Below are 22892 nucleotides of genomic sequence, written 5' to 3'. Positions count from 1 at the left end.
AATAGAATACAAACTACACAAGCAAAGAGATTTTTGTGTTTCATCCTCAGCGCTGTGTGGGCACTTAGGAAATAATTTTAGAATAAATGAATAAACTTCACAGATTGTAGTGGTGGGAGCTTTCACTACTGAAGGTTAAAGTCATTTTGTGTGTTCCCCATTGTCATATAATTGTAGGGTTTTTAAAGGACATTGCTTTGAATTGTAGCATTAATAGCATTCATTAAGGGGATTCATCACCAGATTCAGGGGAAGGACAGGAGTCTCTGACAACCATAGTCTGGTCATCCAAGCTACCACGCACAAAGGCTGGGGACTTTTGAAATGCTATGTAAAACTGAAAGTTGAAATTTAGAGTTTTGTACCCCAGTGGGTACAATCTTGGAATTTCAGCATGCTGTACATACTAACATACATAACAAATATATAATGTTACATGTTAACAAATATATGTTTAAAACAAACCCTAAAAATGGGGTTCTTACAGTGTAATCTGAATTGGCATGTTCCTGACTTTATTCTCTATGTGTACAAAACCTCCTTGATTTTATTACATAGCACAGTCTGCATCCATCAGACTCATTCAAACTAGACTCATTTAGATTTTGAAAGAGATGTTACCTGTCACATATTCTGCTGCCAGTAAATGTGTTTCTAAAGGGTTGTTGTGCCAACTCCTTTGGACTTGTATTCTGAAGTGTTATCCATGCTTGAAGATAAGCGAGGTTAACTGTCCTAGAATCTCACTTCCTGCCTTGTGTGTGTTTTTAGGAAATCTCTTCTTTGGTTCCTATTTAGTTCCAGTTTTTCAGAGCAAATACGGAAATCCATAAGGGGGGAAAGGCTTATCCTGTAGGTTCTTTTTGGTGACGCAGAATGAGCTCTCATTTTAAGAAGCTTCCTAAGCCCAAGATCTCATGCTTCTGAAGTCTCATGGATATACAGAGGCCTCTGATGAGTTTTTCAGTTTGAACTCATTTCTTTCCACAGTTCAACCACACTGGACAAGGAAGCATCTGCAGCCAGGCCATTATGCTCATCACTGATGGGGCAGTGGACACCTATGATACTATCTTTGCAAAATACAATTGGCCAGATCGAAAGGTAAGTCGATGTTGATGGCGTCCATGCAGTGCCATGTGTGGAGAATCTATATTGCATTGTAACCTCCAGATTGTCCATGGATAGGTACCCCATGTAGACTTAATCTCATCATGACCTGTGGTTTCTCAGCCTTGTGTTTTCTGGTTGACCAAAACTGAATACTATGGCTTTTCTTGTTTTCAAAGTGAAACTTCTTTGGAAGAGAAAAGAAACCCATGAAGACAGGTTCAGTGTGTTCAGTGAAAAGATTCGCTGTGAAGTATGCTTTTGTCCTTAATGGACAGTGCTTCTCTTTGTTTTTGTTTTCCATGGAGCCAGGGCCGCTTGCTGGACCCAGCATCTATAGAATGGTGGAGGCAGCCATGGTGGCCCTGTAGCCATCTCCTTTATGTTTCCATGTTCCTGTAGTTCCTTCCTGGGCCCTCATTACCATCCAGAATCTCCTTTCCATCCCCCCGGTGCTGTTCCTCTCTCTTGTCAAAGCTTGTTTGTTCTCTATTCAAATTCTTTCTTTGGTTTCCAAGCTAACATTTATTTATCTGATAAACGCATATGTTAGGGTATCAGTGACAGATATCAAGGTTTTTGGTGTCTTTTGAGTCCCTTAATCCAGAGTTCCTCAAGCTGTTAGCCAGTTTGAATTCCCTATGGAGATCTTTTAAACTGTGGATCCTATTGTACACTTAAACAGAATCAAAATCTCTGAGGGTGTGGCCCAGGATTCTGTGTTTTTAATAAGTTCCTCGAGTGGACACCAATCGGCAGATTGGCAGTTGTTGATCACTATCTCAACTAAATGGTGAAATTTGAGCAAGAAAAAGAGGTGCGTCAGAGAGGGTGTTATCCTGGGGGTATCACAAAGGCGCTTTCCTATCCTATGTGCCAGTGGCATTACTCTGACTGTCTCTGTTGGGGCATGAGGCTATCGAGACCAAGTCCGTTCTGCTTCTTCAACTCTGTATGTTTAATTTCTGGGAATTGAACTAACCACACCCATGGCAAAAAGAAACAGAAGACAAATGACAGCTGTGCACTCAGCTGTATCCAGAAAGCATGTACCCTTGAGGCAGCGTGAGCTGTCATTGCACATCCTTTCAGTCATTCTTGATCCCCACGTGTCTCTGTTAACACAGGCATCTCACCTCACCAAGCATGATTCTGGTGCTTAAAGATACATGTATATTTTGTACAACATGGTCCCCAAATGGATGCCTCCCCTATTGCTCAACCTTAGAGAAAGCCACCACTTCTGAAGCTGGAAGGAAAACTAGCTGTGCTGAGCTTGCTGAGAGTAGGTGGGACTCTGGCATGGCACCTGCCTGAGGGAGATCCAGGAATAAGTTTGGCTGAATGCAGCTCCCATAATAAGCACTGACTTTAGAATCCAACCCTTGAATAAGCTGGAAGTTCACTGTTGGACAAGGTGATTTTAAATGAGATATTTCAGGTGATGATTTCCCAGGACACGTAGAGGCCAGAGTTAATTCCTGGTAAATGTACGTGATGCAGAGTGAGGAGCATGCTGGCTGTGCTTGCACCCCCGCAGCACACAGCACAGTGCTGGGCACATGGCCACTACCTAAGGCACAACCCTGAGGCGTGGCTGAGTGACTGAGGGGCCTGGGGGGGAGGCCACAGCACGAGTCAACATGGGTAGGGCCATGGACGTTTTGTGGTCAAATAAGATGTTCACAGATGCTGTGACATCTCACAGCATGTTGAAGGATATTTTACATTATTTAGGACCATCTTAAATAAAAGAAGGAAGTAAAAGGGGCTTTTAATAAGCAGCTACATTAATACCAAATGTATTATCTTGTGAAACTCATGTGCTGAATCATATGAATCCCTCTTGCTTGGTGATACTTGATGGATAGCTGTAGACCAGGAATATTGGAATTTAAACATCCTATCCTTACTTGCTGGGAGAGGCATAGGATGAAGGCTGCAAAGTCATAACTCTAAAGACAAAACACAAATTTCAACATATCTTTCCAAAGGAACAATATTGACTTCAGGCCAGGTGCTTTCTTGGATTAATTGGAACCAGGGTCCTGGAAATTTCAACATTACATGAAGCAGTTTGATCTACTTATAAAGTATTATCAAGCAGAAGCAGACTTTCTTTCTGTAGCAAGAGGGCCTTTATCTATGATTAGAAATTAATAGCAGGATCCCGCCCCTCCTGCTCCATTCTGGAGAGTTCCATGACATTCATATGCATATACATTCTCTTCTTGAGGACTTCTCTGTGAAGGTGCGGGTAATGAATTTACATAAAACCCCAATGTGATTTAGCATTGTGTTAAAGAGAGATGCTGTGTCATGTCTAAGCTGTCATTTTTCTCTATTGTTTTGAATGTTACTTAGTAGAGGGTTGGGTCATGCTGTCGTTGGCTATCTTCAAGATTATAGAAACAGGAAATGGAGAGGGTAAAATGATCTTAAGGCTGGAACCTGATTCCTATAAAACAGTGATTCTCAAACTTGAGTGAGGATGAGAATCATCTGGAGGGCTTGTTCCAACACAGATTGCTCACTCCACCTCCAGAGATTCAGATTCATTAGGGCTGGTGGGGCCTGAGAATGTCCGTTTCTAACAAGTTCCCAGGTGATGTGGATGCTACTGGTGGGCGAACTGCACTTGGGAGCCACTGCCACAGAAACAGCCCAAGGAATAGGGTTTGGTTACTTGGTGGGCTCTGCCACTTCTGCTTCCCTCTGTTTACCTTTACGAGGGCCTGTTCCCTCAGTCAAATTCAGTGCACAGGTATGTGTTTCTTGGCTCATACTTTGTTTAAAAAATTGTCAATTACTGATCATGATTTTAAAATCTGGAGATAGAATATAAAATTTTAAAGTTTTAGTTTCATAAAGGTGTACACATGGCTCTTTGGAGCCAGCATTCTCATATGGCAAAAAACGGCTGGAGCTGAGGAATGGCTGCTCCCTTAGATGGCAAATGCCTGCTCCTTTTGGCCATGGCCTCCATCACGCTCCATTATTTCCTCTCAGCCCACTTCACTTAAATTCTTTACATACCCATAGGTGTAGGGTTCTGGACCACTGCTCCAGATTAACCCAGGCTCTAGGTATTTGTTCCTTTCTCTTAGGTCTGCCATAAGCTTTCCCTCTTCTTCTCCAGCCAGATGCCATCTTGTCTTTACCTGAGCCCTACACTTTACACTCCCTCAGAGCTGTATAAGAGAAGTGTATAACTTAATGTCCAGTACTGTAATCACTTCTGGGCCTATTTTTCATCTTCACTGGTTTGGTGAGTTCTTGAGGACAGGTTCTGAACCTCTGACCAGTCCCACCACCATGCACTCTGTCATGTCCCTGCTGAGAAGTATAGCATTGAGTCCTTAGGGCAGTCTCATGATTCCTGGCCACTGGTGTTTACACCCTGTATAAGCTCCTCACCTTGAGTGTAGTTTGCACCTGTGACTTGTTTCTAACCAATAGAATATGGTAAAGGTTAGGGAATCTTGCAGATGTAATCAAGGTCTCAAGTCAGCTGATTTTTAGCTAACTAAAAGGATATTATCAGGAGTGGGCTTTACTTAATTGAAAACCCTTGAAAGAGGGATTAGACACTCCCTGAAGCCAGGAGACTCTCCTTGCTGGTTTGATGAAGTTAATACCTGTTTGGAGAATTCCATGTGGCAAGGAACTGCAGGCAGCCTGCCTCCAGCCAACAGCCAGAAAAAAGCTGGGCCCTCCGTCTTATAGCCACAGGGAAATGAATCCTGTGAACGGCCTGAATGAGCTTGGAGGCAGATTCTTCCCCCGTTGAGCCTCCAGTTGAAAACACAACCCAGTCAACACCTTGATTGCAGCTTTGTGAGACAATGAACAGAAGATTCACCTAAGCTGTGCCCAGACTTCTGACCCACAGAAACTGTAAGATAACAAACGTGTGCTATTTTAAGCCACTGCATTTGTGGTCACTTTTTATGCAGCAATAGAAAACTATCAATATTGGAAGAAACAAGGTGAAGGGAGAAAGGAAAGAGAATCATTTCATGGTAGCAATACTATGAAACATCTCCAAACTTAGTGGTTTAAAATAACAATCTATTATTTCTTGCAGTTCTGTGGGTTAACTGGGTGGTTGGTTCTGCTCCCTGTGGTGTCCAGTGGGGTCACTGAGGAAGCTGTGTTCATCTGTGAGCTTGGCGGAGCTGCCTTGGTTCTCTTCCCTGAGGGCTCTCTTTCCATGCGGTGTCTAATCCTCCAGGTGACCCTGTGAGTCCTCTCTCTTCAGTACAGTAGCCTGGACTTCCTTACAGTATGGCAGTTGGGGTCCAAGAAAGGAAAGCAGAAGGAAATGGGGAGCAGGCCAGGGGAGCACTTGTGGGTGTCATGTTTTAATGCTACCTAATCAGGGCCTCGTGTGAGGCAACTGCTTGATAAAACATAGAATGAGTTGGAAGAAGGAAGCCATTACTGGTGATTTAACTATGAGTCTGTGAAGGCGACATCATGATCGCCTATGCAGTGTGTCCCTTGCCAGCATGTTATTGCTGGGAACAGAAATGAGGAGCTATTTATTCGTTTATTGGATGCCATTTACTTTTGCCTAATATACATTGGTTAGTGGCTTCATGGCAGCTTTACACACTTGGAATAAAATATGAACTCCTCAGTATGAAAGGGACTCATTCCAGGATCTGCTTAAGAAATAAAGCTGCCTACATTTCTACATTTAAATTAGAAAAATGGGACTTCCCTGGTGGTTCAGTGGTTAAGAATCCGCCTGCCAATGCAGGGGACACGGGTTCGAGCCCTGGTCCGGGAAGATCCCACGTGCTGTGGAGCAACTAAGCCCGTGCGCCACAGCTACTGAGCCCGTGCGCCTAGAGCCTGTGCTCTGCAACAAGAGAAGCCACCACAATGAGAAGCCCCCACTCACTGCAACTAGAGAAAGCCCGCACACAGCAACGAAGACCCAACGCAGCCAAATAAATAAATAAATGAATTTATATTAAAAAAAAAGAAAAATGGCTATACCTGCCATTTATATAGTTGCTCTTTCAAGTGAACTTAAAAAAAAAAAAAGAAAAAGGTCTCGGAATTATTAATCATTACCTCCCTTGATGTGTAAAACAGAGTGGATAGGTAAGAAAATGATAAGTTAGAGATTTTAAAAAGAGGTTGGCACACTATGGCCTACTGCCTGCTTTGGGGAGTCCTTGAGCTAGGAATAATTTTTACATTTTTAAATGGGGGGAAAAAAAACTAAAGGAGAAGAATATTTCATGACTTGTGAAAATTATATGACATTAAAATTTTACTGTCTGTAAACAAAGTATTATTGTAACACAGTTATACCCATTTGATTATATGTTGTCTGTTGCTAAATAGTTGAATAGCTGTGACAGAGACCATCTGGCCTGCAAAGCCTGAAATATTCATTTTCTGGCCCTTTAAGAATATGTTTGCCACCCCCTGATCTAAAGGAATCTTTGAAGAAATTTAGACCAACCAGGGTATAGTTGAGAGTCATTGCGATGCCTTTAGAAATTTATGCATTGGCTGAATTCAACAGAAGATGGTAATGGTGAGTTCTTCCTGCCTTTCCATTGCGTTTGTTCTACTCAAATAAAGAGACGAACCACGTGATGGGAGACTTGATGGCAAATACTTCTCCATGCTGTAGGTGTCTCTCCCCCATATGTTGCGCGACCCTTTCTTTTTCTGTCATGAGTGAGTTCTGTCCTTCTGTGCGCCTGCCTGCTCCTTCAGGGCTGCCCAGGGCTGGGGCACAGTACCTGGTGACCTGGTGGTCCAGAAGGAGAGCCAGCAACAGGTACCCAGCCTGGGACTGCACCCTGTGCCCGGAATGTCGGGTCTTCATAAACGTGAGATGTAACTGCCCCTGGAACCCCGTTTTGGTGGTGACACGGCACGTGGCAGAGTGTCACAGCTTTTGGTTCTCTGGAGCAAGAGGGAACACCCTGTAGAGAATCAGATTCCCTTTTTTTGCCAAGACCCAGGAAACCAGAGACTCCCTGAATCCAAACGAAATGGAATTCCTGGAATCCCTGTCACTGTGGGGTCAGAATCCACCCACTCATGGCTTCCTACCTCTTATTTTGCTCTGCGTTATTCTTCAGGGAGAGAGATTTGACTGCAGCTGTCACATAACTGACCACGTCTTAACTCACTTCTGCTGTAGGTAAACTGTGAAACCCTGCCTGGGTATGCAGTGTGGGTAATGACCCTTCTGTACCTGTTAGATGCCACTGTGTCTGTGCTTCATGTGGGTCTGTGATGAGAAACACAGGTTGGATTAGAATGCTCAGTTTACTCCCCCTCCCCAGGTCTCCATCAATAAGAGAACGTTTTAAACCAATTTCCTGTACTTAAATATATAAAACAAAACTAATTCTTACTGAATGCTGACTGTCAGGCACTATTCTGAATGTTTCTTTTGTATTTATTCTCACAGAAACCCCATAAGGCAGGTACTATTATTATCCCTTTTTCACAATTGACAGAAACTGAGGCAGCAAGAAGCTACATAATTGACTGAGGGGTCCATAACAGTGTTTGGTGGCGTCAGAATGAGAACCCAGCAGTTGAATGCTCAGGCTGTGCCCTTAACCAGGATGCACACTTCTTAAGGGCAAAAGCAAAACAAAATGGCCCTAGGTCAGAGAAAGAGCTGTCCATACTGAGAATGCTGTCATCAGGACAATGAGTTTGTTTTCTTGGCCTTCCCACCTCCAAGTGCAAGAGAATCTGCAGTGTCAGAGATTTGGGGATCTCAGAACCCACTGGGGCTGCACGCAGAGAGTAAGAGGAAAGCCAGTTGTGCAGCCTGAGGACGAGGCTGTCTGGGTGCACCTAAATGATTTTCCTCTTCTAAAAGCACAGGGCAACCTCAAAGGTGAATGCAATTTCAGTTGAGTGTTGTCTGTTTTATTATCTGTTACCTCCCAAACAAAAGTGGAGGTGGTAGCTGTGAGGCCCCTCAAGAGACAACCAGGACTCAGGGGCCTTGGAAGATGCCTGGTGGGGCTGCAAGGAGGGGTGGACACAAGCAGCTCTTGGTGTGGGGGTAAAGGGAAGCCCTTGATCATAGAATGGTTTGGAGACCTGGCTTTGGAGCACTTTTGGGAACTGTTGGAAATCTGTGTCCTTTGAACTGGTAGCACATCGATCTCTAAGAAGGGGCTCTCTTGGGAGTTTTGCCCCAGGCCTTCCTCCCTTGGCACAATTTGGAAGCTAAAGCCTCAATCCCACCGTGTCCTAGTGGCCTCAGAGGGACTGAAAGACTTAGCTCTGCCTCGGTAGCTCTGGGGTGATTTTGGAAAGCCCAGGAATCCCTCTCTCCTCATCTTTCTGGGGACAGGTGCCACTCTGGAGAGCAAAATTCCTGAGCTGAGTGAGTGAGGAGTGAGGAGTGAGGGCTTATCTTTTTAAGAGTGCAACCTTTAAATAATCTTAAGTGATTTGGAAGGAATTTTTTGTTCTTTCTTTTTTCCTAAACTACATTATTCCCTTTGACATTCAAATGATTTTACAAAGCCTTTTTTTTTTTTTAGCCTTCCTTTGAGCCGGTTGAGAGAGAGGGATTTTTCCCAAGACCACAGGCAACTGGGAAAGGAGTTAAGTCCCACTGCTCATAGAGGAGGGATCTCGACCTTCTCCTCCCACCCACCTGCACTCTGGCTCTGTCATTCCTCATCCCATAGAACCAGATTAAGGTGGGGGCTGAGGGTGGCAGAAGCTGTTGGAAGGGGATATAATGGGGAGTAGCCAAACGGGGGGGGGGCAGTAATTCATTCATTCAACAGATTTTTATTGAAGGCCCTCTGTGTCCCAGGCCACTGTACCAGAGCCAAGGCGTATGGGGCTGACGTGGCGGCTTCAAGGAGATCTCACAGAGCAGATAACATCACAGATAACAAGTGAGAAGACCAATAATTAGAAACTACGATAAATCTTCTGAAGGAGACAAGCAAGGGCCAGAGACAGAGTAATGGGGTGGCCAGGGGAGCCCTCTCCAAGCAGAGTGCATGTGGGGAAAGGAGCTGAGCATGGAAGGGTGAAGGGAACAGTATTTTCAAAGGCCCTGAGGAGCAGAAGTTGGGTGTGTGTGAGGAGCTGCGTAAAGAGCCGTTGGCTGAGCCTGGTGTGCCGGGGGTAGTGACATGGGTGGTGGGGTACTGGTAGGACAGGCAGGGCCAGCTCCTCTGGCCTTTGATGGGCACAGAAGGAGTTAGGATTGTGCTACAAGGCTAGTGGGGAGCCATGGCAGGCTCTTGAGCAGAGGAGAGGCACGAGCGGGTTGTCGTCAGAACCTTCCTCTGGCTGATGTACAGGAGTCAGCCTATGAGGCATGGCCCTGGGCTGGGCATGTGGTTTGGGTACTGGCTCTCCTCATCGTAAATAATTTCAATAGAGGGTGGTCTAGGTAGTAGACTTTTTAAACTTCCTATGAAAGTTCCCAGATGCGCCTGTTTCTTACTGCTGTTTTACTTCAGGGCTCAGTCTGGTGGTTACATTTCTCTGTCCCCTTCCTCCCTCCCTCCCTCCCTCTCCCTCCCTAACTGAAGTCACCTTTGGTCTGAAAGTTTTGCGTGAGTTTGTGTCGTTGCTGTATTTTCTCAAGGGTGATCAGTCCTACAGCTGTCTTAGGAAAATAGCAGGAACATTCATTTCTTGTGGTCAGTCAGTGGTATGACAGGAAAAGACATTTCCAGTCACCGTGGTAAGAGCTCACGCAGGCCCTCCTCACCGCTGAAGGGAGAGTCGAAACGGTTCGCTGTCTCCCGGTTTATTTTTAATTACTTCTGCTGCTATTAGACATCTTGTGACTCCAGCAAGAAGAACATGACGAGACAAGTTAGGAACGAAGCCTATTGATGCGTGCCTGCTGCCAGCCATCGAAAAAGCACTTCTTGTCAGGGGCTCAGAACAACTGCGTGGGCACCTGCCCCGCTGCCACCGGTGCTGTTCCTCTTGGTGGGCTCAGCGTGGGGGCCTTGGCCTCCACCGAGGCTCCGCTGTCTTCCGAAGGCAGGCGGGGGACAGTGCACATTCCCAAGTAACCGCCACATCCTCCTGGAAATGGCTGTCCCTCCCTGCTCCCCGTGCTGGGTGCAGAGTCACACACTTCACTTGCTTTTCTCATTTAATTCTTAGTTCTGCCCTATGGGTAGACACTCTTTATTACCACTCTTATGTCATAGCTGAGGGAACTCAGGCTCAGAGGGATTAAGCCACTAGCCCAGGAGCCCACCACTCTGAAGCTGCGGGGTCTTTGATCGTCATCCACATCAGACCGTTCACACCTGTGCTCAAAAACTGAGGGGTGCGTGGTTGGGGGGACTTGCTAAAAATGTTTCCTAGGTTCCATTCTCTGCAGGCCTAGCCCTAGAATTGGCATTTTGATAGGTGGCTCCTAGACCCTCCTCTGCTCAGGGAAGCTGGGGCCACTGAGAAATGCCAGTTGCCTGGGTTATGTGCCCCGTGGATCGGGCAGGGTCCAATCAGGAACAGAAATCCGCTAGTTATTTTAGCAAAGAGTATTTAATATTAAGAATCATTAAGCAGAAAGGGCAAACAGTCTAGGGTATCATGGCAGTAGCAACTGCAGGAAAAAGCTGCCACCTCTGTGGCTGGTGGGGGAGGGCAGAAGAGGGGAGGGGAAGAGAAGGTCATTATTAAAACTTAGAAGCTGGGAGGAGAGGACTCAAAGGGCTAGGACCCAGACCTCTGAGGAGGACACACCGGCTCGAAGGTGCCGGGGTCTCTGAACCCAGGGGAGGGTCCTGTGCGGCCAGGATCCAGACTCTTGAGGAGGGGGTTCTGGGGTCTCTGAGGGGGATGCAATAAAATGGATTCTGTGAGTGTTGGGAACGCTGCAAACTGGATTCATTCACTGCTGCTGGAATGAACTGCCCCTGCTGGGGTGAAGAGGCCTCACTGGAGTGATGGCACTGGGGCCAGGAAGCCAAGAGGGAGCACTCGGAAGGAGCAAGTCCCTTCTCTTTCCTTCATCCTTGCGGCCTCCCCAACACTGACCCTTTTGGCCGAGCCTCACTGGAAACAGCTGCCAAAGCGGAAATGTGGTTTGCAGAGCTCCAGCCCCAGTCTCACAGAGCCCAGAGAATTTGGTGGCGAGACACATTAGCTTATTAACTGGCACACCCAGCAATAAGTGGAAGCTTGATGAATAAGTTCAACATCATTTGCAGGCTATTGACATGTCAAGTTCTTATTTTCTGCATTTTTGTTTCTCTTAGACTATTGAATAGGGCCCTTGGGGAGTAGGCAGGGGTAGGGAAGCGGTGCTGCCTAAAGGAAAGAGGGTGGTATCTGGATGCTGACAAATCTGTTTCCCCCCATCTGTGTAAAGTGGAGGTAATTTCATGTGTCAATTCCTTGTCGTGTTGTTCAGAATTAAAGATGATGTGCTACTAAGCTCAGTGCTGGGCACAGAGTGGGAAGACTGCATGATGCTATATCATCATTGTCACCATGATTGACAACCATTCACATTGTTAAAATCCCTCTGTTACAGCCAAAATGTAGTTGTACTGGATGAATTCAAGATGGTATAGCAATAATTTTTCAGATGGTGGAAAATAGAAAGTATTCTTTTATCCTTGAATATGGATCACTCCTATGTGGTGTGTTGGTTGACTTATAAGAAGATTAAACTATTCAGCTGCATTTAAAAAAACATTTCCAGGCCTTTCATTTTACCTGTTTCCTGAATAAATATATATATGCAGTATCCTTTTTACCTAAACTTCTGGCACTTATGAAAATATACCGAGATATATTTGACTGTTCAGTATCATTAATTAATGATATACAATAGCTAATATTCTTCAGTACAGATGAGCAGGCTGTCTTGGTGAAACATAAAAAGGAGATTTGAAAAGTAGTGTTGTTTTATATTATTTGTCCCTTTTCTAGAGTGGCAGTGAAGGCCTAGACAGCCTGGGCAGGTGTCCAGGATATACTGTTTCTGAGCTGGGTGACTTTGGGCAAGTGATTGACTCTCCTTGTGCTTAGTTTCCTCATCTAGGAAATAGGGGGCAAGCACCATGCCGCCCTCACAGGGTTGTTGTGGGGGCCAGATGAGTAGCGCCAGAGGCTAGCAAGTCCTCATTTGCCCCCTTCGTAAAACTCCCCTCTAGGTGGTTTGGTGGGAAGGCCCCTGACAGCCGGTCCATGAGGCACTGAGGACTGTGAACTTGTTGGCCAGGTAAACAAAAGTCTCTTCCAACAGAGGCTCCTCACCTCAGGTAGCCAGAAGCTGGCCTCCTGGGGGAGCCTTGCTCAGGCTGAGCCCATCTTGCATGTTCATCGTCTCACCAGTGAGCTGTTGCCCCCTTTTCTGCATTTCCTTTGTAGGATGGGCCAAGGAGGGGGCTTAGCAGGGTTGAGAAGAGGGAAAGATGCCCTGGCGTGCTGGGAGTTAGGAGCACCCAGGTATGGAGGCCAGCATGCTTCTCCACCCCTGCCACTCTCATACATGCACATAAATTGCAGTCAAACCACATCTCTTCTTAATTCTCAGGTAGATTGGTTTCATTGGAAGTAGGCATTCCAGAGCCTGTTATCCACACAGCAGCCAGACACTTTGGAAACCGGAGGCAGATTGTGCCAGTGAGCCTCCAAACCTCCACTAGCTCCCCACTTTGTGCCACGTTTAAGCCAAAGTCCCAAGAGAGTACCTCAAGGCCTGGTTTGATGGGTGCCCATTCATTCTGACCTCTGTTCCACTCTCTCCTCTCAGAGCCCACTACTCTCAGGCCTTTGGACGTCTGCAATTCCTGTGCCCTCCACCTGGGGCACTCTGCCCCCAGCTTTCCACATTGGCTCACTCCTCACTTTCATCATGTCCTTGCCCAGACACACCTTTTCAATGAGATCTACCCTGACTACTTGATTTAAAGTTACCCCCAGACAGACCTGACCTCCAGCAATCTTAGTTACTGCTTTCCTTTTGGTGATAGCCTTTTCATCTTGTAATGTATTAGATAAACATCACAAGAAAGTAACTGTGTTCATTGTCCCATCCATCAGAAGCAGAACTTGATCCCAAAAGCCCAACAGGAAGAATCCCCAGTCCCATACCTGACCCTGAGCCTTGCACCTTCTGGTACGTTTTGCTTGTTTCATGTTGATAGGTCTTCATCCCAGAGGAGCCCTTTGCGTTTTTAGCTAACTTTATTGGTAGAGAAATCACCCTTATGCCTCATAAATGAAGCTCCTTCTTCCAGTAGATTTCGGGAAATCCGGTATTCTCCATAGGCTGACCCTTGCATTACCCCTTCAAACATCTGGGGATAAAACCTGAGGCTCCCAATGCCAAATAATTTTGGCCATCGACCTGTTATCCATCCGACTACCCTTACCTTAATGATTTACATTAAAAGTACAACGGGAGGAGATTTATAGGGCTTAGCGAATATGTTCCGTCACTGCAGCCCTGCACTTTAGAAACTTCTCTCGGCTCAGAGCCTCCCATAGGAGCCTTTCCACTCCCTCCCAGGGTCTTCACATTAAAGCTGCCTTTGGTTCGTTGTTCACTGTTCCATATGTAATAACCGATTTGGTCCTATCCTCTTCACTCCTTGGAGATTCCCATCTACAAAACAAAACAGCTGGTGGTGGTGACTGATGGGGGAGACTTGTATGAACTGCATGTTAACTGTCCAGCAGGAAGCCTGCTGCCTGATGTGCCTTATTAGAAAGCAAAGAGGCCCAGGTGGAGGCCCAGTCGCATTGGAATGCCAGCTGAACTGGAGACGTACAGGGAGGATTAGCTGCGTGGCCCCGCAGCCTCCTGGGGCTACATTAGGTCCTGGAACAGATTTCCAAGGTGCCCTCTGTTTTGGAGAGGGTTAACCTGGCTATGGGCAGGGATTTGGAGCCTTTTGGGTTGGAGCCTGAATTTTTGGCACTCTCATCCTTGGTTCTATGAATCTGATCCTCAGAACTCATGGAAATGTTAGGGCTTTTAAGATTTGGATCATATTAATTTGCCTTCACATGATTTGTTTTTGTGCCTCAGTGGGACAGAGACAAGAAGTGATGGTTTTGGAATTTTGAAGAAGACTTTTCCAGTTTATGCTCCAAACGGAAGGATGTCTGTGCGAGCCAAAGAGATACTTAACTGAAATGTGGTTATTTTCCCCCACAGAATAATTGTCTCAACCCTCCTAAAAATACTGATCCTTTCTCTTCCTCTGGACTTAGGAAATGGCCTGTTATGTGCTTTTATCATAAAAAAAAGAAAAAAAAAGGACTGAAAAAGGGGAACTAACCCTTCCAAAAAAAAAAAAAAAAATCCAGCGAGAGTAATCTTAAGGGATGGACAATTGCCCCCCTGACATCAGGAGAAAGAGGTGGAGCTCTCTGAGCTAATTTATAAAACAGCCTTGTAGCTGTTGTAGCTTGTTGTAGCTCCTTCCCAGTTTTCTTGCAAGAACCATTAGAAAAGCCATGTGGTGGTACCTTGTGGTTATCAGAGGGAAATAAGACAAACTTCTCCAGGAAGGCAACAGTGTGAACGAGACAGGATCCCTGAAAAGACCTATATGGGACCTGAGATGTGAGAATGCAAAAGTGTTTGAGAGGAGTCCTCCAGACCTTTCTGGAAGAATCCCTCTCTGTCCTTGCTGTGGCCATTGTCTTCACTGACTTAATTTTAAAACTGTTGCTGCAACCAACCACCTTCTGTTCTCCCATTGACTTTGCAACCTACCAGTTCATGGTGGGGAGCTCTGCGGGCCTCAGGGTCGTGAGCCCAAGAGGGGGTTAGGGACAGTGCAGGGCCTCCTGTTGTCCTCAGCCCAGCTGGGCCTAAGGGGCGATGGTGAACTGTCTACCCCTCCCATCACCCAGCTTCTCTGCATTCTCTGTTTGGTGACTTGGCCTTCGAGGTGCCAGGACTTTGATCAACCTGTGGCAGAAGGTTTGTGTGAAACCCTTCCTGGCTTCCTTTTTTTACAAACACAAACGGGATCTGGAATTGATCCCAGATAATACATCTGCCTCTTAATTTCACTTCAGAAGGGCAGGATGACAAGAAAGGCGATGAAGACAACTAAATGCATTTATGATTTATGCCCCCTGTGATAAATCAATGGATGATTTCTCCCCAAAATGTGAACACTGCCTGGCTAACTCATACCAGCTGATGCATCTGTGAGACGCATAAGGTGATGGTGGCTGAGCCCCCTCCTTCCCACGTGCACGCCAGGCCTCGAACTCCGTACCCCAAGGATGGGGATGTGGACGTGTGAGGGGGGGTCGTCTATATGCAGTTAGGAAGGTGCTGCTTCGCTGCCACCTTTTTTTCTCCCTGAGTCTGTGTTTCCCTTTCTTGTGGCCCTAATGGTACAGCTCTGTTCAGCCTGTCCTTGGTTCATCTCCAGCATTCCTTTCTGCACTGGCCTTTCTCTGTGGTGAGTTAGATTTTTCCATTTCCTAAAGGTGATTTGATCAGGCCAGTTCTCACTAGAGTCCCTCAAAGTGAGTAGGGAGAGTGGAAAATCGCATTAACTCTTTCACTAACTCCAGCTGCCTGCACTGAATCCCAGATGGCAAGGAGGTTCTGTGTTGAGGGCCAGTTCCAGGCCTTTGTAGGCAGCTCTCTGGAGTGCTAGCTTGGGAAGGGTTGCAAGCGCCCATCTGGCTGGAAAAGGGGCAGGGCCATGACCAGTGGGCAGTCTGCTGTGCACAAGAAGGCCAGTGGTGGCCCTCATGCGCCATGTCTGCCATCCCTTTCCTCTGTGGTTTCTTCATATCCCAAAGGCCTCACTTTGCCTTTCTGGACTTGGAAAGCCATATCTACATGTTCCAAAATAGACTGTCATTAGAAATTTTTAAGTCTATTGAACCATTTTAGGCTGCTTGGCAGTCACATAGCAGCTGGATGACTTACTTCGCCACCTTTTTTTTTTTTTTTAAAAACATCATCTGAAGCTAATTTATCCAGGAGTAACTTGGGCTTTGGGGGGAAAAGTCACATTCGTTTTATAAGTTACGTGCAAATGAAAGGAGAGGTTGTGCCTCTCATTTTCCTCTTGTTGAAAATGTCTTTGTTACTCCATTTTTGCCTTTCTTGAGAAACACTCAGGATTACCATTTAAAGAGTTAAGTAACGTTATTTTCCTTACCTTGCTTTCTGGAAGAAAAGTGACAAAGCCATTTCCTGGGCCTAGACTGGGAGATGAGATCCCCTTTAGATGGGCAAAAGCAGAGCAAGAGGGTCCAGAGACTGGCGCTTTCTCGCGGAGGCCAGCAAGGTTGCTGAAGTTCCTTGTTGGAGTGAAAGCTCAGCATGGAGAGATGGCTGGAGATGGAGGTGCAGGCTGTGGGCTGGGAATTGTGAGGCTTCAGCTGTAGGCTCTGATGCTGGGACCAGATCTCCCTGCTTCATACAGGCTGTGTATAGAAAGGGGAAAAAAATGAGCCAGCTAGTACAGGTTATTCATTTGATGTCTCTCCTTATACCTCACATTATCATTGCCCCAGCCAGAAATAATATACCTGCAGCTGTGTTTCTGTAGGACAACAGGGATGTCTAATAATATATCGGGCTAATCTAAGCTGCCTTTTCTCCAGCGATGCCCCAAGGGGGAGATATATACTCTACCTTTATGTTATCCAGTGGTACTAATCAGAAACTATTGCTGTGGAAGCAGCTTGTCCTGTTCGGTCCTCTTCTAATAGGAAATCATAAATTAAAACAGAGTTTGATAGATTCTGCTTAATGCCAAAATGAAATCCTCACATATTTTGTTGGCTGTTACATAATCAGTTGACTTCTCAAAGGAGTTCTAATTATGCCTATGGAATAAGCTCAAGATAATGAAATGCATTCACCTCTCTGGCAAGCCATCTGTCTCTTAGTACTGAGCTCTGAGTCAGTCCTCTGGGGTTCTCCTTCTAGCTTGACCAATGAAGCTTTATTTACAGCCACAGAACTTGGAAGTGAAATACAAACTTATTTTATATGTACCTCTTTTTTATTCCCTCTAAGAGAATCAGTTTTCCTTAGCTTCATATACTGTGTAAAGAGCCGTGTGTAAAGTAGCTGTACTAATCCCAGAACATTAAGATTTTCCCCCCCCGCCCCAATGCCTTACTAAGGCTCATAATCTCGCAAAACTGCCAGAGATAGGAAGAGAATAATGACAAAGCCAAAGGGAATAAGTTCTTTGACTCTGAATTTCATTATCTGTGACATTAATACTTAGTAAAAGAGTTGGAGAGATGGATGGATAGATGGGTGTGTGGATGAGTGGCTGGTTGGATGAGAGGGCAGATGTGTACTTGAACAGATGCATGAATTTTTAATCAGAAAGGGATATAGATGGAAAAGAACTAACTCAGAAAAGTCTGCCTTTGGATATATTATTGTGGATTTGATTGTTAGAGAAAATTATGAGGAAAAAGAGGGAATTTATTATTAATAATAAATTAGGTCTAATTAAAAAATAAAGTGGGTCAATCAAACATAGAGTACCTTGAATTCCTATGCTTTTTTCATGCTGTGTCATTAGCATGTGACTGAGAGGGAAAAGACCCTAGTCTTTATTTTTCCTTCACAGAACAATATTAATAGTAATATTTAATCAAGTGTGAACAGCCTGCAGAGTCCAGGAGGCCGGGATCTACCAGCAGGAGTGCTTCTCGGGTGATTGGTCCAACACTGGGGATGGAGAACCATGAAGTCAGAGTGTGGATATGGCTCCGCCGTTGTTCAAGGAGGCATCCTTGGCCTTTTGCTGTGTTTAATTATAGTGACAAAACCTCAGTCACTGTTTACACAGGCTTATTCCTCAGGTGTAGAAATGTACTCTGAGCTCACTCCTGGCATTTGCTTTGCAGCAAGGGGAATTCTTTGTCTTTTAGATTAAAAACAAAATCATTCTGTTTCTTCTGATGTTACAAAAGTAAATATCTTCCCCAAAGCTTCACAGATTGCTGTGGTGGTAAATCAGTTTGCCACTTAAGCCACTTGACACAGGTGACGAGGACCCTACCATTGATAAGGAGCCACTCAGTTGTGTGCTTGCTCTTAGCGTTCCTTCAAGACTGCCGTCCTCACGTGGCCTGCAAGGCCCTGCAGGGGTCTGGCGTTTAACCTCTCCCAGGCTTCACTGCAAACCTGGCCTTTTTCTGTGCCAGGATACCTCTCTCCCTCCCCCAGAGGGCATCTGCAGGTGCTGCTCCACCCCTGGAGATCCTCCTGTTCGTTACTCAAAAAAACACACACTTTTCAGATTTTAACTCTTGTCCCCTGTGCCCCCGCCTAGATCATATTCTTTTGTCCTGCTTTCACGTGGGGCAGTACTCCTTTCCTTCTGAGCATTGATGTCTACTTCTTACATTCTCATCAGTGGAATTGTCTTACTGTTTGACTCCTTCATTAAACCGTATGCTCCACACAGTAGAGCAGGACCATCTTCATGGGCTTGCTACTGGCAGCTGCTCAGGGCTCCTCATTCAGAAGGGCTCTGTGCTTGGCTTTAATGCTCTGCTATTGCCATCTTGAAATCCTTTATACTTTTTTGAACAATGGCCCTCACAATTTAATTTTGCAAATCATATGGTAGGTCCTGGGTTGGAGCCATGTGTTTCTATCAGATTTCCAGCATGTGGTATATGCTCAAGACATATTTTGTAAAGGAATGTTTCAGTGACAAAAGATGGTCTCCTCTCATTAAGGCCTGCAGTATAAAATGCTTAATACCTCATATCAAGTCAGGATGCTATATATTTCCTTGGCAGCTCACTACTTAATCTTATTCTTTTCATAAGTTTGGCAAATGCAACCAAAATTGAATTAAAAAGACATGCATATTTTGCTCTAAGAAAAAAATAATTGATTGTATAAAAGGAAGTATAAAAATGGGCTGGCCTGTTGTTAATTTTTTGTTCTATATTTAGAACTGAAAGGGTAATGTTTAGAGAGCCAAAATGCTAATTGTCTTGCAAAGAGTGCTGTAATAAGCTGGGGCAAACACTGCATTGGAGAAAATATCTTTCAAATGGTAGAGGAAGTTGAAACAGTGACTGGGGCTCCTCTGAAGTAAATATAACGCTTTCCCCTGCGCAAGGCCAAGGAAATCCTGAAAAAACAAAATGTCCAGTTTGATCTTTGCATCATGTAGTTGGGGAAACCTTGCTGTCTCATACAGCAAGCTTGGCCAAATATCTGCTGAGGAGTTCATGGAGAAATGACAGGTGTCACCATTTTATACAGTGTGCCCATAAGTTTTCTGTCACTTGTCTGAGTTGGACACGTTTTCCCCATTCTCCCTTGCCCACCCCAAAGGTGACTGCTGCAGATTGCGGAGTTGGCAGGATTTTCCAGGCTGTGCCGGCACAAGCTGTTAATAAATTAGGGGCACAGAAGTGTGATGGCAAGGCGTTTCCTCCTGGAGTTCATAGGCCTTCCAGAACATTTATGTCTCATTACAGCCCATACAGTAGTTTATGCCCTAATAAATCAGAGAGGCTTTGCAGAGATGGGCTGGACCGTAATGAATCTTTCTGTTGGCATTTTCCCTTTACAGAAGTAAATAATGGAGCAAAACCGCCCCATCTGGCCACTCTGTAAGAGAGAACTCACAGCAGGAGCTGTTTGCTCAAGCATGACAAAGGTCACTGCAGGTAGCAAGAGCAAGGGGTGGCAGCTAGGGCTGTGAGTGACAAGGTGGAATGAAGCCATTTATGAGCCTTTATCACTGTGATTATAGGCATTAGCTGGACTGCCAGGGTCCTGTTCTCCCTTCCTGTGATGGGCCTTGGGTCTTCACTGATTTTTCACATTTAATTTCCAGACCTGTTGGATGTTTTGCAAGCAGTACAAGTAGACACACACCTGCAGCATGGCGTGTGGACCCATTCACTTTGATTTACATTCTGTTATCTTAATAAGGTACGCTTTCAGCTAACTGGAAATTGTTGCCAAGCAGAGGAAGGGGAGATCACCTTCTCTCTGCTTTCCTTCACCAGTGCAAAGAGATGTGTGACGAAAGCCAAGTAAATATGGAAATTATTATTAATTATGTGGTGATGGACAGAAATGCATTATTCTGGCTAGGAAATCAACTTGTCTCTAGTAGAGGTTTACCAGATGTATTTTAAAAAAAAAAGGGTATGAGTCACATTAAAAACAGTGCCTAGAAATAAGTGATGAATTTGTTTTTGATGTTTGTGCATTTTTACAAGGGAACCCATCCTCCATTTTGGAAGTTAACAAATATTGATCATTTCCTTTGTTTCTAGTAACTGGAATCTGTTTTCATTGGAGGAAAATTTACATCTAGCTAAGTCAAAGACTTAACTTGTTTTTCCCTGCTTTTTTCCACCCTAGTTGGTCTGAGTTCCTGCCCTTTGCAGGGCTGTGGAGAAACTTTGGATGTGCCTGGGCTGCTTATTTGTGTTTACAGAGAAGTTTCTGGGAGCCCTTGGAGGGGAGAGTATATCCAGCAATTTCTATTCCATAAAGACTTGCCTGGTGCCTCTTCAGTAACCACTTTGCTACTGGGAAGGCAGAGGAGAAGCAAGTGAGGGAGCATGCGATTTATCAAAAGTGACAAAGAGAACAGAGCTCCTCCATCAGCCTCAGCTCTCCTCATATTTACATAACACCTTCCTTCCAGTGTTTTCCCCAGCAGATGGCCAGGTGAGGTTCACAGACTCTGCACAGAAATACAGCTGCAAGGGGCAGGCACAGGGAATATTTTGGGCTCTCTCCCAGCAGAATTACACAACAGTCCATGGAGGAGGAGGCAAGGAGGCAAGGTCACTCCCTAGCTAAAGAAGTTCTGGAAATGTAGACTCAATGCCAAGTGAGGCTTGCAAATTGGGAGGTTGCCAAGGCCCAGCACCCCAAGACTCGGGGAGGAAGTCAAATCCTCGAGGAGTCAGTAATTGACCATGAGTGGGTCTGCCCATCTGCTCTGCTGTCATGGGAAAGTTAGTGAGACTTGATGGGGTCACAGAAGGACATTAATGCATTGACTGAGATGATTGGGCTCTGCCAAGGGCAAAAAGAGTCTACCCTTCAAAGGGAGCCTCCAGGTAAGCTGGAAGTTCTCTCATCGTCCTGCTTTATCAAGATCCCAGAAGCAAATGAGGCACCTGCTCTGTCTTCAGCTTGGCTCTGGGGCTGCTGAGTCTGTATCAGGAGACCACATTTGGTATAGGATGTTGAACACACACAACTGTTTTGTTTTTGTTTTTGTTTTTAATATATATGTTTACCTACTTTTTAAAAAAAATTAATTAATTAATTTATTTATTTTTGGCTGTGTTGGGTCTTCGTTTCTGTGCGAGGGCTTTCTCTAGTTGCGGCGAGCGGGGGCCACTCTTCATCGTGATGCGCGGGCTTCTCACTGTCGCGGCCTCTCTTGTTGCGGAGCACAGGCTCCAGACATGCAGGCTCAGTAGTTGTGGCTCACGGGCCTAGTTGCTCCGCGGCATGTGGGATCTTCCCGGACCAGGGCTCGAACCCGTGTCCCCTGCATCGGCAGGCAGATTCTCAACCACTGCACCACCAGGGAAGCCCTGTTTTTTTTTTTTAAGGTTTCCATTTGAAACCGGCTGAGCCATAGCAGGTAATTAGCACCTTTGCTGTTGGAACAAGTGGCACTTTTATTGGTTGGTTTCTTAATCAGGTTGACCAGTTGGTAGTTCTTGGTAAAAGTGTCTACAGAGAGAGAAGGGGATGCTGTGTGTCGCTTGGGATGAGGCCAACCTGAGAAAACACCCTGAGGGTCTCAGTTCAGTGCCCCACCCTTACTGCCATGTTCTAACTCTACCATGCAAGTTCTAACCCTGCAAAGGGCTTTTTCTTCCCCTGAGATCCTGGGCAGATCCCAAAACTTGATCATAGATCACATTTCTAGTCTCTAAAATGCACTGATGTGGACTCTGACCTCATCTTAGAATAAAAATGAAAGATAAAAAGGGTTTGTTGGAAATAGTCTGTGCTATCCCAGACCTGAATATGTTGATTTTGTAACTCAGCATCACATTTATGGCTCGGACAGGACTGTGGAGGTGTCCTGGAGGTGACAGCTTGGCGCCAAATAGCCAAGATGCCAGCTAAGCCACTTTCAAACTGGGTGACCTTGTGCAAATGCGTAAGGCATTTGCGCCTCAGTCTCTTGTGTGTGAATAAGGATGTTTGTGTTAACTCTCCCAGGGTTATTGTGAGGGTTAAAGCAGATGATGCATGTAAAGCCATAGCACGGTGGCCTGCATGAAGTAACTACTCAATAGATGATAACTGTGGTGATGAGGAAAATGATGGCAACATTGTTACTTTGGAAACCCAGAGTCCAAAGACCTGGACGCTAGTTTACAGGTGACAAATAGATTTAATTTCAGATGCCATCTTCCGTGGTGTTGAGCAAGATTCCGAGACTGCCTATGGGCTCAGTGAGAGAACACTGAAATCAGTTAGGGCTATCTGCCTAATGAGAGAGAGAATCAAGGGTGATGGTGCTATCTCTGATGTTTCACTGCTGCCTTAAATAGCTGTGTAATTTGGGAATAAATTCACCTCTTTTGAATCTATTTTTTTAACCTATTACATGGGAAGGTTAGGCCAGATCAGTTTTCTTGGAAGTGTTCAGCTGAATGTTAGAAGATGTTGGGGGTAAAGGCAGAAAATATTCTTAGGGTAGGTTTTGGAAATGCTGTGTATAATTTAACAAATTGAGGCAGGTTTCTTTATTGCAGGACTTCTCAGAACCCTTAATCTGCTTGAAAACTCCAAGAAGGGACGT

General features: G+C 45.3%; 1 protein-coding gene across 1 annotated transcript in view; it reads left to right on the top strand.

Moving 5' to 3' along the window:
- Nucleotides 1–22892, top strand: part of CACNA2D3 (calcium voltage-gated channel auxiliary subunit alpha2delta 3) — a 774181-nt gene that overhangs the window by 402834 nt on the left and 348455 nt on the right. The window contains exon 11 of the mRNA XM_057555140.1: nucleotides 991–1104. Within this exon, the coding sequence (XP_057411123.1) occupies nucleotides 991–1104 (114 nt within the window). The remainder of the gene's footprint in view (nucleotides 1–990; nucleotides 1105–22892) is intronic.

This window comes from Balaenoptera acutorostrata, chromosome 10, assembly GCF_949987535.1.
Source record: "Balaenoptera acutorostrata chromosome 10, mBalAcu1.1, whole genome shotgun sequence".
In the NCBI taxonomy this organism is placed as follows: Eukaryota; Metazoa; Chordata; class Mammalia; order Artiodactyla; family Balaenopteridae; genus Balaenoptera; species Balaenoptera acutorostrata.
Note: the sequence above shows the minus strand (reverse complement) of the source record. Positions and strands in the feature narration are given on the sequence as shown.